The 19490-nt window shown below is 35.6% G+C and overlaps 1 protein-coding gene across 5 annotated transcripts in view; it reads left to right on the top strand.

Moving 5' to 3' along the window:
- Positions 1 to 19490, top strand: part of LOC121426181 (POU domain, class 6, transcription factor 2-like) — a 57634-nt gene that overhangs the window by 2002 nt on the left and 36142 nt on the right. For 4 of the 5 annotated variants that reach the window (XM_041622380.1, XM_041622381.1, XM_041622379.1 and 1 more), the window contains one exon: positions 18204 to 18362. In XM_041622380.1, the coding sequence (XP_041478314.1) occupies positions 18243 to 18362 (120 nt within the window). In that variant the 5' untranslated portion in view covers positions 18204 to 18242. Of the gene's footprint in view, positions 1 to 18203; positions 18363 to 18453; positions 19153 to 19490 lie in introns of those variants that run through there. The other variant, XM_041622383.1, reaches the window with a different exon arrangement.

Genomic DNA, 19490 nt, shown 5'->3' on the forward strand with positions numbered 1-19490 from the left:
TAGTTGAAAACACAAAATGAAGTTACATCAGCTAGGTACGGATTATCAAAAGAAATTAGGTCTCTGTAAGTGGCTGTACCAATTAGTGATTAGTTGATGAAAGAAAAGACATTAAAGTCCACTTAATATGTTTATAATTTGCAAATGAATGTTGCTAAAAGATCTAGGGATGTATTTATAGGAAGGGGAATCCCCAGGGAGAAACAGGAAGTAATGGCATTATGGCATCCACATTATTGTTCAAACAAAAATCTAAACTTGAAAAGTATATCCAAAGGTAAAGACAAACTAAATTATTTTATTATGGATGTAGATGTTAGCTGTGTTACTATTTTGGATGATAACCGCGCTTTATTTGTCAACACTTTCAATCTTGCGGGCAACCAATGTGTTGGATGGCCAGCCATCCATTACTGTAATAATGCTATGCTACATATGCAAAGGATGGTTGGGACAATGAATTTTGGCATTTTTCTGAGAATGACACTTCATCTCCCTTGTTTATGGCTATTCCTTACAAAATAGAAAATGATATGAATATGGGCACTGCAACATTATTGGGTAAACAACCCTCAGATCAAGGTGGTTTGAATATTGTCTTCAACAAGCAAACTGTAAAACTTAATCAGAAATTAATTGATTAATTGTATGTGAGTGTAAGTACAATGTAAGATAGCAAAATCATAAAAATTTTCGGCTGGGCATTTATCTGAAAATTCTCAAGGCACTTACACTTAAAAATAATGAAAGGATGGAAAGGAGATACAACACTCTTATAGAGTGTTGAGGAGTGACAGCAGTTTTGATAAGAATGGAAATCACTAACACTCTTTGGCCCTTTTCCACTCTTTTCATCTTTTGTGATTTTAGAGAGTAGAATTTAATGATTTGTGTCTTGATCTTATAAAGGCCTTGATACTTGTTGGTAGTTGTAGGCAATTTAAGTTTTACATGCTAACTTAAAAACTGGACTTGCATTAACCCAAGTGAATGAAGGCAGTTGCCTTTGGTACTCTTCTCAAGTACCTCGCTGCCCTCGGTTTCCCTCAGATTACTGACAGGCATAGTTCAAAGTCAATTTTTCAAATATTGCCATGCCTTCCTGAGGCCTGACAGGGAAAATTATCATGGGGGCTCGAGGTGGTTTCGTCAAGAAATTCTAGAAAAGCCCTCTAAAATCCCCATTCACTGCAATATTAAACCTTATCCAATGTAGCAGATTTAAGCAGTGTGTTGGGAAAAGTAGCCCCCTGAAAATAGAAATTATTTTTTTGCTTCGGCATGCTGTGAGGGATTTTTAAAATGATCTTTGGTCATGAGTATCCCACCGCTGCCACCAATAGTAGACCTCTTTCAGACTAACTTGGGGAACTCCCATCTCCTGTGTATGCTAGTTAACTACATGTACATGTACATGCATCACCCCCCCCCCCCCTCCCTCATTGCATGAGAATCGTAGTTAATGCTGAGTTGAAACATTGGCAGAAGTACATCAAGCTTTTAAGTTGCCATAAAAATCCAGGACAGTAGATTCTATTTAGCTGTTTTGTCAGCTTTATTCTTCATTTTGTGAACAATCTAATCTTGTAATATGAGTTCTTTGTAAATTGCAATATGATGTGTTGGTGGTTGCATTTGATTTACATGTGAGGAAGAAATTCAAGATACTTTTCTGATTAATTTTACAACCTGACTTAAAAACAGGGCTTGCATTAAGTTAACCCTATATATTTTAGGTGACCTCAACTACCTCGCTGCTCTTAGCTTCCTCTAGATTACAGACAGTAACAATCTAGATCTAAGGCAATTTATAAAAAAAATGCCATGCCCTCCTTAGGCCCTACCACAGAAACAATTACACAGGCGTGGGGTGATTTTGCTCCCCCTCCTCACAAAATGCTAAAGAGCCCAAGAATTTGAAGACCCCCCCCCAAAAAAAAAAAAAAAAAAATCCTATTCACTGCAATGTTGAAGCTTAATCCAATTACAGATTTATGCAGTATGTTGAGAGAAGTAGCCCCCTGAAAATGAAAAAAAAATTGTTTTGTTGCCGGCTGCCTTACTGTGAGGGATTTCTAAAATGATCTTTGGCCATGAGTATCCCACCTCATTCAGACCATAGTAGGCCCATGTTCAGACTAACATACATGGGGAACTCCCATCTCCGGTGTATTGCTAGTTAACTACATGTATCACCCCAAAACTGCATGAGAATTGTAGTCAATACTGAGTTTAAAAATTGGCAGAAGCGCATCTAGCATTAAAGGTGCCCTAAAAATACAGGACAGTAAATTCTATAAGCATATTTTATCAGCTTTATTCTTCATTTGTGAACAATCTAATCTTGTAATAAAAGTAATTTGTAATATGACGTGCTGGTTGTTGCATTTTATTTAAGGTAGAAATTTGAAATACTTTTTTGGTCTAATCTTACATGCTAACATACAAACAGTGCTTGCAGCCTTGGATTAACCAACGAAAGGTTAGGTGATTGTCATGCTGATCTCAACTGCCTCGCTGCCCTTTGCTTCCCCTAGATTACTGACAGTAACAGCATAGATCCTGAGGCCTTACCAGGCAAAAAATTACATGGGGGCTGGGGCGATTTCCCTCTCTCCACACCAAAACCAGCTTTACAAATTAAAAAAGAGCCCTCTAAAATCCCCATCCACTGAAAACTGCATTGCAGATTTAAGCACTATGTTGTGAATAGTTTCCCCTGAAAATAAGAATTGTTTGTTGCTTCGGCCTTACTGTGAGGGATTTCTAAAATGAATGATAGATCTTGCTTTGGTCATGTGTATCCCACCGCTGCCACCGTTACTAAACTTCATTCAGACTAAGAATGACTATTACTTTGGTACCTCTCATCCACTGTGTATTACTCTAATACATACATTTCCCCCCAAATTGCAAGAGAATTGTAGTTATCTATATATATATATTGATATTGATATACTGGACTGTACATTGTTTGAGCCATTTATCTCAATTGGTAATATGAAGTGTTGGTGGTTGCATTTGATATACATGTAAGGTACAAGTTTGAAGAGGATTCTTTTCTGATTAGTTTTACATTGTAACAGGGCTTGGATTCACCCATTTGATGCACATGTCGTCGAGTACCTTACTGCTTCCCTTTTGATTACTGAAAGTATAGTTCAAATTCAATTTTTCAAAAATTGCAATGCCTTCCTGAGTCCTGACCAGGGTAAAATTGCATGGGGGCTGGAGCGATTCAGCCCCCCCCAAAAAAAAAAAAACCCCAATAATGATAAGAGCCTTAGGAATTTAAAAAGAGCCCTCTAAAATCCCCAATCGCTTCAATGTTAAATCTTATCAAATGACCAATATAGCAGATTTAAGCAGTATGTTCTGAAAAGTATCCCCCCTGAAAATAACATTTATTTTGTTGCCTCGGCCTTTCATGTTTTTAATGTTAGGGATTTCTAAAATGATAGATCTTTGTCCATCCCACTGCTGCCACCAATAGTAGACCTCATTCTGACTAACATAACATAACATGGGGAACCCTCATCTACACTATTTTCTCTTTTCTCTAACTTGTGCATACATGCATCAGCATTACCGCCAAATTGCATAAGAATTGGAGTTTATGTAGAGTCAAGATAGCAAAAGTGCATTAATAAATCATTTAAAGTTTTCCAAAAATACAAGGGAAAATTCTTCATGCCATTTTTAGGCTTTATTCTTCATCTTCTATTGATCTGATTAATTTTCATAATGAGATAACAAAAGTAATGAAGATGTTATCATTAATAGTAGTGATGATGATGTTGATAATACTGATAATAGTTCAATAGAAATTATATTGCTGACAATGATACTAATAATTATAATTATGATAATAGTAATAAATGATAATGGTAAATTCTCTTAGTAGTCAGATGAGAAAATACAAAAACATACACGTGCATTGTATATCGATTTATCATGAATTTATTGATTTTGTTGATAATCAGATATTTTTTTATCATCGACTTATTCACGTCACATATTTGTGAGCAGCACCCCACACATGTATGTCATACCTTTTTCCCAGAAAATCCACAATGTTTTATTGCCTGGTGTATTTCAGATTTAGACACTCTATTTCATAGATCTATGAAATAAGATATTAAACCATTGTGAGCCAAAGCAAATTTGCAATTTATGTAAAGAATGACATATATGAACATGTAAGGAACTGCTTGCATGTGATTTTTGAAACCATATATTTAAATTCTTTATTTTTGAAGGTTTTCATTTTACCTTTAATGTTTTTCTAACATTTTTCTGTTTGTAATCAAACCAAAATTTAAAAAGAAGCATACACTTATGCTTTGAAAAGCACTAAAACAGACAGGAGGATAAGGGGGGGGGGGTGAGAAATGCAAAGATCATAAATTGATAGAGAATTACAATAATTTGTCTTGCAAGTACCTTTATTGCATTGAAAACCTTTTATGTCATCATCCAGTTTCCACTTTACGGTTTTAAATAATTGTGTATTGGTGATTGTTGAGTGTGGCTGCGAGTCAAATTCAAATTCATGTAGTTACTTTCAGGGGTCGATATCTTCGTGGGATAGTGTAGATGCAAGGCTTCATGATCAAATGCAAATTTTTCTCCGGTTTGCTCTCTCAACCCGTTCTCCGGGGATCTTGTCTTGCGCCCATCCAATCTATCTCCGGCCCAAAGCCACAAATGTCACCTGATATCCCATGTTATTTAGCCCTAGCTTCTGCCACTGACATTTCCGCATGGCATCTACATTATGCAAGATGTACTGTGTCTCGGCTACCTTTTCATACATTCTTTCAGATATAATTGTAATTGTGTGCTATCAATAGCACGTACATACCTGGGAACTGTTCTTATTATAGGACTATTTCTATTTTGTTCAAAGTAAAATTGCCTTTTTAATTTTATCCCCTTTCTGTTCACGAACAGAAATGTGAATATTAAGAAATTTAAGAATTTGTTATCTTCCAGATTTTTTTTTATTAATTTGTTACAATTTCTTGGCAGTTCATTGTTTTAAGCTTAAGTTTGGCATTGAACTAAATTATAGATCATTTAGATTTCAATTTATTTCTGTTTGACAAAATTTCCAAAATATAATCAAAGTAACAATGTATAGACAGTTAAATGACATTTCATAACAAATATTTAAGATAAATTAAACAAAGCATGTAGGGTGAGTTGCAATTATTTTATCTATAAAAAGAATGTGAAAATGAACGGAAGGTCTTTTACCCATCTCATTCTCCATGACATAAACTTGGTTTCTTTTTTGAAAAATGAACCAATCACAAGGTTACATGTGTGTTTATGAATAAATTTTTTTCACTTAAAATTTTAGATTTAATAAGGAAAATGTGATCTTATATTTAAAAAAAATATTGTGATGATTAGTCTAGAACCAAATATCAGACTTTTTTCATAGCTTAGATGTAAGTAAATTATTATCTCTGTTTTGGTAAATCCCCTAAAAGCACATGTTACTATAATAGATTCCAATACATTACTACATTGGAGATTATATGAATATGTAAGTCCTCAAACTGTTATGACTTGAAACATGTAAAAGTTTAGATGATTCAGAGGTTTTTACATGTACAGTGTATATCTGTGGCATTCTGTGCATTAATTTTTGCATTAAAAAAAATTGAACCACTTTTTAGGCATGGAATATGGGCTGAAAATTTCAGGATTAGAAATATTTTCCCTTTCCAAAGCTTTTGACATGCTTAGTGATAGATCAAAATATGTAAAACAACATGACCTAAATTTAACTACACTAATCCAAACATTACAAGCATTTACCTTTTAAAAAAATCATTAGCCAAAAGCTTTTGGTTAAAAAAATCAGTAATTTTATATGCAGTAATAGGAGAAAAAGCATAAGGTATTATTACATACACTACAATTTTGAACAGGGGGGGGGGGGGGGGGCCTCTCCATGTACAGCTGTTAATAATTCATGGCTCTTTAGTTGAGGTAACATGTGTAACAGTGAAGAAGGAAGTTCAAGTGGAAATTACCAAAGCTTAATAACTACACATCTTGAGTAGATGCCAAACTAGTACAGTCATTTGCTGTTTAAAATCAAAATTGTAATGAATCATTTTAAGAATGATCTGGAAGCCACATACATGTTTCTAAGATTTCTTGATTTTACAAAGGTGAGTACCAGAACTAGATATATGATAATATGGTGACACCTAACCTTGATTTAAAAGACTATCTCATGAATTCTATTGTTTTCTGCAACTGCTTTTTTTAGCTCATCCGGCCCGAAGGGCAAGATGAGCTTATGCCGTGGCATGTCGTCCGTTGTCTGTCGTCCGTCCACAATTTCAAAATGCTACTACTTCGCCATTTCAAGTCCGATTTCAATTCTGTTTGCTTTATATGATAGCACTAGGTGGGGGATTCAAAACTTCTAAATAGAATTTTGAAATTCATTAAATATGCTAATTTATGCACATTTTTCAAAATTCACAAAAAATGCTTCTTCTTCGTTATTTGTTGACCGATTTTGAATTTTTTGCTTCCATCTGGTAGAGCTTCATGAGGTTCACCAAACATGTGCACAGAATTTTGACCAGAACAATTTTTATGCTTATTTATGCGAAAGTAATTAATGCAAATTTTGAAAAATTCACATAAAATGCTTCTTCTTCTCTATTTGTGGACCAAATTTGATTTTTTTTTCTTCCATCTGGTAGAGCTTCATGATGTTCCCCAATCTTCTACACAGAATTTTGAAATTTTGACTAGAAAAATTTTTATGCTAATTTATGCATGTTTTTAAAAATTCACATAGAATACTTATTTTTCTTTATTTGTGGAACAATTTTTATTTTTTTCTTCCATCTGGAAGAGCTTCATGAGGTTCACCAATCTTCTACACAGAATTTTGAAATTTTGTTAGAACAATTTTTATGCTAATTTATGCGAAATTAATTTATTCATATTTTTAAAAATTCACATAAAATGCTAAATTTCTTCTTTAATTGTTGACCAATTTTTACTTTTTTTTCTTCTTCCATTTTGTAGAACTTTATGAGGTTCACCAAACTTCTACACAGAATTACAAAGAAATTTTTTTCTTCTTCATAAATTTGTTGATCAATTTCAATTTTGTTTGCTTTATATAATAGCTCGAGGTGGTGATACAAAATTTCAACATAGAATTTAGAAACTCATTAAATAATTTATTCATATATTTTCAAAACTCACAAAAATTACTTATTTTTTGTTGATTGACTTTGGTTAGTTTTGTTCCACCTGAGAGCTACATTAGGTTCACCAAGGTTCTACACAGAGTTAAGAAACTTGACTAGATAATTATTAATACTTAATTCACATGAAATTTATTTATAGATCACAAAAAATACTTCTATGTCATTTCTTCATCAATTTCAATTTATGTCACCAATATAATTCACTACAGTGTCAACTGGGCTGAAATTAAAATTGTGTTGAATTTTGTTGCGAGATGCCGGATGAGCTCCACATCATTGATGTGCTAGATTTCACATTTAATAGTGAAGAAGGATATTCAAGTCCATATTACCAATTAAGCTAAATAACTACACATCTTCAGTAGATAATAAACCAGTCAATAAATACTATGCAAGTTATTTAAAACGTGATGAATCACATGTTGGGTAGATTCATAAGCCATGTGCACATAAATAGGTCTCTATATCTTGGCTCGGACTTTGTAGGCCTCAGAAACGGAGGGGAGGGGAATGCCTTCAGTCCTACACTTTTTTCAATAAATGTGTGCAAAAACATAAAGTTGACCATCTGATTGTGATTTTGTATAAGGTCAACACCCCCAGCCCCTTGAAAAAAAACATTCTCCTGCCCCTGTGGATGACCTTTCCATAAAGTGAAGATGTTCTGCCATCCAAAGCTGGATGATGTTGCCTGTTGGTGGGGTGGTGAGCTAAATGTACAAACCTTAAGGGACTCCATTGCCTTCCGGTTCTCTCCACTCGCGTCCCTCAACCCCCTGTGTAGGCATTGTATATGAGGCAGAACAATGTAAACACCGTCCCCCCCCCCATTTAGAGGGAGCCCTTCATATTCTAATTATTGTTGAACCCCCTCAATAAGGTCACATAGGGGCCACTTGTCCTAAATCTTTCAGCTTCTTAGCTGTGTCTTTGAATGAGGATTAAGGCAGAAATTCAGAATGGTGCTTTTACTCATCATACACAAGCACCCATAGTGTACATGTACACTCAAATTTCAAAGGATTTAAAAATGAATCCAGATCAGCTATGTATTGTGACCAGTCAAATATTAGATTTAGATTTAAATCTTGTGGATTCAGATTTAAAGATTTAAGAATTAAAATTGAAGATTTAAATCCATTGAATGAGATTGAGAAGTTCATCCTTTGGATTAAAAATTAAATTATTACTATTATCATTTATTCTGATTTGTGTCACTCTTTTGTTGTTACCTTCGATATTTTGTATAGGCTCCTTTGAAACTCTCTTTTATACTATAGTTTTGTAATATACGTATTGAAACAGGGGCTTGCCTCCCATACAAGCTTTGCTTTTCTTGGCAAGCCCCTCCATTCTGTTTTATATAGGTATTAGTCAAAGTTACTTTAGTTTGCATTAGTTCTTATTGTTTATACCTTCCAATTCTTATGCATTATTCCGATTGATGTTCTTTAAATTTGACTATGTATTGTTACTTTGATTTTGTTGTGCTTTGTGAACGGAAAATGAATATTGAATCTAAATCCAATTTTTGGTTGGTCGTAATTTGCAGTCAATCTGGATTTCTTTTTTACATCCTTGAAATTCAGAGTGGACTGTATCAAGGCACAAAACACAAAGGCTCTTCCCAATTACAAGGCAAATAAAGGCAATGACATGTATTCTACAACCCTTGGGTATTTTCTCCTTTTTATTTGGAAATAAACTGTGTGCAAATTTTGGTAGTACATATAACTATGGAATTATTTGCTATTGGATATGGAATGCTTAAGTTTATTGTTTAAAAAGTTTAGAATATAGAATAAGTTATAGATATTTGTAATAATTTTTAGAACAAAGTATCAGTCACTAAAATCCAGAAGATTCTCTAATCAGTGATTTTTTTAATGTCTCATACATGTGAATAACATACTCAATGTTTTAACAACTTTGTTTTGCTATTACAGTGTTTTTACTCCTTTTCAGTTTATCAAATTTGAATTATATTTTCCCAAAATCGCCCCACAATCAGACAGTGAACTCTGCAAAATCAACAATTGTTGAAGGGACACCTAGCAGCGAACATATATCCAAATATTCATTATTCATGAAATTTCATCAGAGCAATTTTGAACGCATCGCCGCGGGTAACCAATTTCCCTAATGCAGTGGCCGCAACTGTCAATTTCGGGGCAGGAGGGATGTGTGTGCGTGTGTGTGTGTACATGCCGAGGATGTGCTGTCAGAGAGAGCTGTGTGTGCGCATCAACGCAGCTATCAATAATTTACCCGCATCCCCCCATCCCGAGCCTCTTTCTCAATCGTGTTCAATCATTCATCTTGGCTTTGATTGGCAATAGAAAATGATGGAGGAATAAGAATAGAGGTTATATTAAAAACCATGAAGGATGGGGAATGAGGAAGGGAGGAGAAAGAAGTGGAGAGAAATTAACTCTTTTCATGTATTTCCATTCTCCCCAATTTATTCATCTGCTGATAGGAAAGATAGAGAGAGGGGGGGGGGGTGAGAGGGATAGATAGTGAGAGAAAGAGAGGGGGACAGAGAGGGAATGAGAGAGGAAGGAAAATAAAAAGATCAATGCCAGATGAAAAGGAATGAAGTAATGCAGTTTATTGTATTTCAATTACATTAGAGACAAGTTAGAGAAAGTAAAAGAGAAAATAGAATTGTCAAATTATTTACTCATTGCAAAATGCAGAAAGAAAAATAAAAAATGAAATGACAGTTTTATAGATTCAAAGAGAGAGGGAGAGAGAGAGAGGAAGATGGAGATAAGGGAGAGAAAGAGATTTAAGAGGCCTTGTAGAGCGACCATGGTGGTGAAATTACATTCTTTGTTTGTGTGCACAGCTTTTATTGTGAAAGGCGGTCTGCATTGTTAGTCGACTGGTCCAGGCTGTAACCAATTACACTTACAGGCAAAACATTTCACAAATCTCGCACCAACACTGCTGGTTTGCGTGTCGCTTTGTCACGGCTTAATTGAGCGATGGTTTCTCTTTAGCTTAATGCACATGATTGTGATTAAATATTGCATGGATAGAGAAAATGCATGACACATTGAAGTAAGTATTGACAGCAATACAATGGGAAATCTGATGTTTTTTATCCCAGTATTTTGCATCATATCCATATCAATCATTTATGCCTCACTTGTTTGCGGTAAGAGGCTTTGCAATTGAATTATTGCATATGAAAATTATCCATTGTTAAATACTTCAATACATTTGTCTAGTTTACATTCATGAGAAAAGTTGGCAAAATTGTCCAGACTCAGTGGGGACCTACATACATGTAAATGTCATTCGTTTTCATACTGGCTCATGAATATCAGCACTATTTCGGAAACGATACAGAAAATGCTAATTAAGTATTTCGCAGAATTGATTTCATTAAATCACACATTTGATACCAGCTAGATTTGCATATACAACCCTTTTCATTAATTTGCCAAATGCAATCTTGGACCCTATGTTACGAAGAGTTGCAATAGATTAATATTATCACACAAGTATTAATGATCAAAAATTCAAATTTCTTGATTTAACTGCACAATTTTGGATCAATCCTAGTTTGAGTTTGTACATTACCCTATCAGAATGAATAAACCTTTGAAGTAAAATCAGTAAAATCATCTGATAAAACACATTTCTATTTAATATCCTACACATCTTGACAACTTCAGGGCACACACATTCATGGAATTTAGTAATGAATTAAAATAGTGATATTCACCTCTGGGGTATTAAAACCAAATCCAGAGAAATGCTTCAAAATTCCATTAGAAATAAATGGAAAAATACAAGTATAGAGTGATTACAAGGTACTCCAGCTACAATTGTTCCAGCCACACTTTTCAAATGACTAACTTCAACCCTAGATTAAGCAATATACCCTACCCTGAACCTAACCCCAAACCTTAAAGAGAAATTCCAGTAGTTGCAGTGAACACTGATTTCATGAGAAAGTCTGTAAAACAAGGCTTAATTGTCAGTATATCATCGAGGATCTAGATCTGGTACAGTAACATAAAATTAACTTTGTGAAATCTTGAAATCTACGCTGAAAAATGTTCACACTGAAGATCACCAACACAGATAGGCACACGTGGGACAGTGTATTAATATTGCTGGAATAAAGACCCGACGGAAGTGCCCGAATCCGCGCTTATTTTGCTTATTTCTCAGCAATTACACAATTTCTTCAAGAATCCTTTGGTACATATTTTTATTTCATACAAACAGACACTTCAGTGGTCATTGTATTAGATTCTGTAAAAAGTCATTTTGAGGTCGTTACCAAAACTGGAATTTATCTTTAAACCTAACATAAAACCCTACTGCAACTCTAGTCACACATCTTGGACGAAATAAAACCGTTCAGGAGCAATTGTCACTGGAGCAAATGCCGCGTTACCGCAGCAAATGTGGTGTCACTGATTACAAAGGTTTCCCGAAGACAAAGCAAGAAACAAGTAGTGGAATGTTCCTTGCCATCTTGAACCTGATGGATGCAATCATTTCTTGCCTCGAGGCTCTGGGCCATTAGTATGCAATGGGATGAAAAGGTGAGGTACCCTCGGTCTGCAAATATCATGCGTGGGTTGCATTCAACTAGTGGACGCACACAAAATGCTTGCATACCTTCTACTAGCACCCTCCCTCTCACTTGCCCGCAACCCCCCCCCCCTCCCTGTGTCTCTTTCTCTCTATCACACACACTCGCGCACACACCCTCTCCCACACACACTTATCTCCTCTCTCTCTTTCTCCCTCACACACACACCCATGCTTACACTTATCCCCCATCTCTCTCTTTCACTCACACACATTCTGACCTACACTTATCCCCCTCTCTCTCTCTCTCTCTCTATCTCCCTTACACACACACACACACATGCTTACACTTACCCCCCATCTCTCTCTCTTTCACACACACACACACACATTCTGACCTACACTTATCCCCTCTCTCTCTAACTCCCTTTACACACACACACATGCTTACACTTATCCCCCTTCTCTCTCTTTCACACACACATTCTGACCTACACTTATCCCCTCTCTCTCTCTCTTTCCCTCTCCCTCACACACACACACATGCTTACACTTATCCCCCTTCTCTCTCTTTCACACACACACACACATTCTGACTTACACTTTATCCTCTCTCTTTCTCTCTCTCTCTCTATCTCTGTAACACACATACATTTTTTTTATTTTTTTTTAAATTGCAGAAAAAAAATATATATAGATAAAAATTATATCAACATATTACATTTTGAAATGTGGGAGACCTTCATCTTAAGCTTAGAGCTTGAAATTGATAAAGGCCTCAAAAGGAAAAGCACATACATGCTTATCCCCCCTCTCTTACACACACACACACACCCTCACACACACTTATCCCCTCTCTTTCTCTCTTGCCCCTTTTAGTAAGATCACTGGTCCGTGCTATGTCATGTAATTTTGAAAATCAGAAAGGGTCTTGCCGAAAAAGTCCACTGTGATTTAGCGCGGATCTGTGAAGCACCAGACGTGGACCAGCAGATTACCGAAAGATATCCGTGCTAAATCCTGGTCAAATTCATTGCACGGTCAATGGCCACTTGATGAGCATGCTTGATGAGAGTGCGCACACCTCCATGTAGCTTTGCACTGTATTTAGCTGTACTGGGTGTGTCAAAAAAAAGAAAGACATATTGACTTCAATATCTGGTCAACTTCATGACAAAGATATAAGGTCAGTGACATTGAAAATTTGAAATGCATGCCTCCTAAAAAGTGTATTTTAGTAAGCATTCAAATAGTAATTATTTTCATAGGACTTGAATGGATTAGATGAGTTGGGAGGTGATTGCCACAAATTAATTTGTAACAATGGAGAAACTTTTATTTACCTTATGTACAAGCAAAATGAAATAAGTAATATTATGTGGGATGTGATATCAACTCACTCATTACATATTTTCAACAATATGCATACAACTATTTTAGCAAAATAATCAAAATTTTATTGTTAGATAAGTAATTATTTTTTGCCTTTTTCGATGACATCTTCAGCAAATCTTTACTTTATTAATATGATATTCGTAAAAATAATTTTTGTTTTACCTTGAGTACCTCTTCAAAGAAAAAGGTGAAGTTGCAAAAGCTATTTGTTATTAATTTCTAGATGGCCATAAAAGATGTTTTGACTCTATTTCATTGGCATTTTGTTATATATTCTTCCTCTATGGCTATACTGTCTGTACTCTCTATACATTTTTTGTGTGTGTCTGAATGTGGGGCTCGCCATGTCTGAAGAAAGTATATTCTATCTTTCTCTGTCTGTCTCTCCTTAGTTCTTCCTCTCCCCATCTCTGTGTCTGTCTACTGTCTGTCTTTCTTTCTCTTTCACTCTCCCTCCGTTCTCTCTCCATCTTTTTTTCTCTGTCTGTCTCTCACAATCCTCCAGGTATCCTGTTAATTCCACCAGAAAGGATATGGCTTTTTGACTCGCGCATAATCTCACCAAATACCCCTCCAGCTGATCTATCAGGAGTAGGATGTTGAATGCAATCTTATGCATTGTATCTTAGCTTATACCCCTGGGAATTGATGCAGCATGGGCAGAATCTACTTCTAACGTAACAAGTTTTAATGTGCTAATGCTTCCACTCATAAATATATAGTTCACGCTGCTATTGTTCATCCAGCATTCCCTTGATAAACCCTCCATATTCTTTAATGCCTGATTGAGTACTTAACACTTGATTAAATATTAATCTTGCCATTTCTGGATTCATTTCTTTACCTCTCCTTATCTGACTCCCCTTTGTCGAGGGAATGTTCAATGAAGGTTTTGTATATCAAAGTTATGGACTTCTGACTGAGCTTAGCCGACTACTCTGAGAAGTGCATTAATGAATAGTTAATCTTGTCCTCCATTCACCTACTGGTTTTGTTTCACATTTTCTTGGTATCGCAATGACAAAACGAACAGATTTGGTCATAAATTTTGGTTACATTTTCTCCTTTTATAATTGCCAAAAATGGTTGCTAGTCATACTCAAAGAAGAGGGTCACGATTAAATTTTATTCAGTTCAATTTGTTTTTTTTTTTGGAAAGACATTGTGAAACAGTCCTGAGACTGCTACAAGGCACGGTTTACAGAAAATCAAGAATATGATATGTTAGTACTCACAGACTTTTTATGTTCAAGCAAGTATTACCCTCAGAGTAATAGAATAAGGGGGTCCGTTTTATCTCTGCCATTTTTTACTTCCCCATTTTTACCTCTGCCAATTTTATGTTAGCCATTTTTACCTTTGTCATTTTTCCTTTATGTTTTTTACCCAGTTGCCATTTTTACACCAGTTTGATCAAGTTCAATAGCTGATTTTTCAGCCATTTTTACACCGAACGAAGTTCAACATACAAGAAAATAAATTATCAATCCACCGTGAGAAATGCATGAGGGCAACAGGCAATTTTGGCCTCTTGACAGCCCTAATTGCCCCTAAAGCTCCCCCAAAACATGCGTTTGGTTGATCATTTTTTCTATAGAGTCGCCCCAAGATCTGTCACTAAAATATTCATGATTATTAAAAATTTATATTCTAATTGTGGCAGAATAATGATAATATGCATTTACTGCATAATTGCTTGTTACCCTTAAAAATCAGCCCTTAAAATGAAAGAAACAGCCCAAAAAATTCTGCAATTACCCCAATGTGGAAAAAAAGATAGCTCCTAAAATATTGAAATTATTTCCTTCCCTCTATAAATCAATAGAGATTATGACAACTAGATGTTGATTACAAATTTGTCCTTTGAATAAAAAAATACAAAGTATTTACGTGGCTGTTACTTCTACAATAAACAGTTGAATGAAGTTTAACCAACATAGAAATACAAATTAAAGAAATTAGTTACAGCTTATTAGTGTGATCAGATTTTTGATAAAATATCCCTTTTTATTCCATGACTTAATGAGGAAAACTACACGGAGCTCTTACGTTCTGAGGTACATTTGAAATATACATACGCATTTTTTGCTTTGTACATTGCACAGGACAGTTGGAGGCCTTTTTTCATTGCCACCGTTTGATAGATGTAACCTTTTACCCTAAGTAATGGAAAGGCACCAGAATAAATAGATCTCTCTGAGTGAGCACTTGTACTATGAAAAGACTCGGGTGGTTTTCGTTCTTTGGCATGTATACATGTGTCATAAAAGATCAATTCTGGTTGTGTCATAGGCATGTATTCTGACCTCATGTGGGTGTTTCATAAAGCTCTTCGTAAGTTACGAGTGACTTTACGAATGACTGGTGATCTCAGGAACAAAATGCACACCAATTAAAATTTGGTGCGGATAATATGCCCTAAGAAAGGATCAACAGTCTCTCGTCGCTCGTAACTTACAAAAGGTTTTATGAAACAGCTACTGGGTTTGATTGAAGCTCTGGTCTAAAGTTTTGGGTTTAACTTTGCTAGAGCATTCATGCACAAATCTCTAACAGGGCAGGTTCATTTATCAGCAGTTTTGATTTAAACTCTGGTCTAACACAAAATATCATATTCATTTGGAATTTGTATTCAGTAAGGACAAAGATGGATGTTTATGTTATACCTAAAAAGTGTGACTCTAAATCAAATTTACAATGGAGGCAATAGATGGGATTTATGACCCCCCCCCCTAATTTTTTTTTTCTTGATGGGTAGATTCTGAAATTTCAGTTTCATCATTATCTTCATTTAAATTACAAAGTATTAAACAGAGAAAATTTTACACTTCTGTCTTTAGAATTTCAAACTCTAGTAGAGATTATGGTAGTAGATATCATGGAATGCGAGTAGATATATTTTTGCATATGCTAGATATGTGAAATGTGTCCAAATTGAAGACTGTGGACGAAAAAGTCCTTTGGCCTTTTGTAAGAGATATTGGTACAACAAAAGTAGAAAGTGTTTTTCACTTTCTTCTCTCAATCTTTGTGATGTAGCAGCGAGGAACAATACGGCAGCACAGTCCGGTAATGTGAGATTTTAATTGCAGAGTTTGCATTCTGCAGATAGTGCCTAGGTTGTAATTGTAGATGGGTCTCAATCTTCCAGCGTTGTTGCGATGGGGTGCTATTGATCTATGTCGAACCCTGAGCAAACTCGCCAAGATTCGTGCCGTGCTTGAGAGATACAATCGTTACATACACATAGTACACTTCACATTCTGTATTCTTTGAAATCTCATGCAGATTTTCTTTTTTCTAAATCTCTCATTTTAATGCAGATTTTCATAATAATTTTTGTACTTTAATAAATATTGGTTTTAATGACTCGTTATAAATGCCTTGTTTTTTGGTAAGGCAAGTTATGACTATGGTATGAAGGCATAGATTTATTGAAAAAAAAATTATTGGGGGTTAGTCTTATATAGTACAATCATATAACATATTATGACTATTAAAAGAAGATGTAGCATGTTAAAAAAAATTCTTGGACATCTTCAGAATTCTTATGTAAGTTCCCTTCCACTGAAATCAACAAAACTAGTTGTTAATATGTTATTATTAGTAATATTAGTTGTTAATTTGTTATCATCCAATTCATGTTAGGTGATTTCTTTGCCATAAGAATATAATTTGTTGGTCACTGTGGATGTCTTCCTATGTTAGTACTTTCATATCTACTGCTGATTATCATACATCACCCCCTTTCTCACCTTCCTGCTTTTTCTCCTTTTCTTTTTCAGTCTCTCTCTTCTCTCCCCCTCTCTCTCTCTCTTCTCCCCCTCCCCCTCTCTTCCTTGCTCCTCCCCTCTCCTTTCTCCACTTTCCGCCTTTTTCCATATCCATTCCTCTCAGTTTCATTCACTTTTTTCCATTTGCACACATAAGGAAGTTTTGCGATTTTGTAGTGCATTGACATCTGCTGTTGATTTTATCATAACCTTTCTCTCCTCCCAGCTTTCTCTATATCTCTTTCCATCCTTTTTTTCAATGACCTCTCCTACTCTTTTTCCCACCCCTTGACCTCTATAGATCCCCTCCCCCTATATCTACATCTGTTTTTGATTGGCAAATTCATCACATGATTCACAAATCACCAATTACACACATTATAAACTGAAAGGAAATTCTGTCATTTTGTACATTGATAACTTATGTTTATTATCATAAATTTGATATAACTACATTTCTTTTTCTTTGCTTTCTCTTTATCTCTCTAATTACCTCTTTTCTTTCTCCCTATCTCTTTCTCTCTCCTCTCCTTTTACTCTGTCCTCTCCCTCTTTACCCTTTTTCCAAAGCCCCTCTCACTTAGGTCACTTATCATTATCACCAGTAATAGAAAGGATTTTCTTTTCAATTTTGTAGTGTATTAATTCATTCTCTACAATACTCTTTTCCTGCTTGCTCTTTATACCTCTCACGTCCTTTTCTTTTGACTTTCGTCATTTAACAAAGTTCTTTTGACATGAAAATTTCATACTTTTGTTTTGATATATAAAGCATGCATACATGCACACCTTAATACTTCTATATCTCCATATAATGCGAAACACTGAAAGAGGATATACAGTGATTGAAAATGCGTATGTAAAGAATTTGTAATTCCTAATTTTATTTTAATAATTATGATGTGTAGAGGAGAAAGATTTATATATATCATGAAAATGTCTCCAAGAACTTGTTTGAAAAAAAAATAAATGATCCCATGAGCTTGGAAATAAAATGCAGACTTTATCTATCTCTCTGTCTCTTACCTACCTGTGGCTTTCTCTCGATGCCTATGTGTCTATAATCCACCAAAGCTTTTGTTGGTCTATCTTAATCACATTGTCTTGTAGAAAAGATTTAAGAGGCCTGGGAATCGCCTTTTGTCAGCATTTTTCATTTTCAATAGATGTTGATATTTTCTTCCCTTTTTTGACCCCCCTCCCATGTCCGTCGTGCTTATCCTAGTTGGCTACCAGCTCCTGAAGCAATGACTGCTCATTAATTATGGATGTAACGGCCACCAATCCTAGCTTTGCACAGATAAAGGTCAAAAGCGAGCCGGGTATTGCAAGAATTGGCACCACTCCCTCTGCAGTGTCGACTCAGCTTATCACAGCGGTACAGGTGAGACCTTAATGTCAAGTGCACCCCATCACACTCTTATACATTCTACAATACACACACAAACACACACACACAGGCACCCTGCTTCCTGGTTACATGCTCTGATGCTTTGGCGGGACAGTCTCCCACAAACACACACTCTCGCACTATATGCTCACCCACCCCTTCTCTCTCTTTCTCTCACACACACACAAACTCCAGTATACACCGAGGGAGAAGCAAAGCAATGCTGTAAATCAAATCCGGGGCAACCCATGCAAATGCAGCCTAACGTGATGCAAAGAGGCCCTGTGATGGGAGAGAGGGGGGTATTCGATATAGGCAAAGACAAAAGTCTGAATTCAATTTGCTCAGTTTGCTGGAAAATTTCCATCAAATTATAACGCCATTTGAATTGCTAAGCAAACTGGCCATCAGCATACATTTGTATGCTTTTTTTTCCTCCTGCAGGCCAGAAGATATTGTCCATCCATGTTAAAAGTGTCTGCTTGTATGAAAGATTTAGAGAGTATCTGCCTTTTATAATGTATTCATGTCTGGTTGGATAAAAGGAGGTCACTTTGAATATCCGTTGGTGGAAGGGATCAATATAGATAGAGGAACCATGTTGTTAACGTAGCAAAGACAATCTTTTCTCGAAAGTATCGCTGAGACGAATTAAAGAGAGGATATACTGAATGCTATTCTGCTATGCTTTCCTCATTTGGTGACCGTTTGGGTATCCCGTGTGCGACATTTGTTTGTTGCCCAGAACGAGAGGAAGTGATGGTTTCTCGCTAGATGAAACGTGGTAAGTAGGTCGGCATATCTGCGTACTTATAATTGGCTACTTAGCAATGTGCATTTCATTTCATATCGTATATGCTTGCTCCTCTCCTGTGATGACAGAATAGCTGATTGACACACGTCACCTGACTGTTACAAAATGGGGATATCCCTCCACACTTTATTTTTTGCTCGTGGTAAACAAATATTACTTCTTTTCAGAATTCATTACATTTCCTGAGTAGAAGATGACATACTTGTTCTAATGTGAAACAACTGCTTTGTGGAAAGTTTTGAGAATAGGAAGGGGATACTGGAAGTAAAGGAAAATAAGACTTATGATTTATTCATTGGCCCAGGTTT

Source organism: Lytechinus variegatus, chromosome 13 (genome assembly GCF_018143015.1).
Source record: "Lytechinus variegatus isolate NC3 chromosome 13, Lvar_3.0, whole genome shotgun sequence".
Lineage (NCBI taxonomy): Eukaryota > Metazoa > Echinodermata > Echinoidea > Temnopleuroida > Toxopneustidae > Lytechinus > Lytechinus variegatus.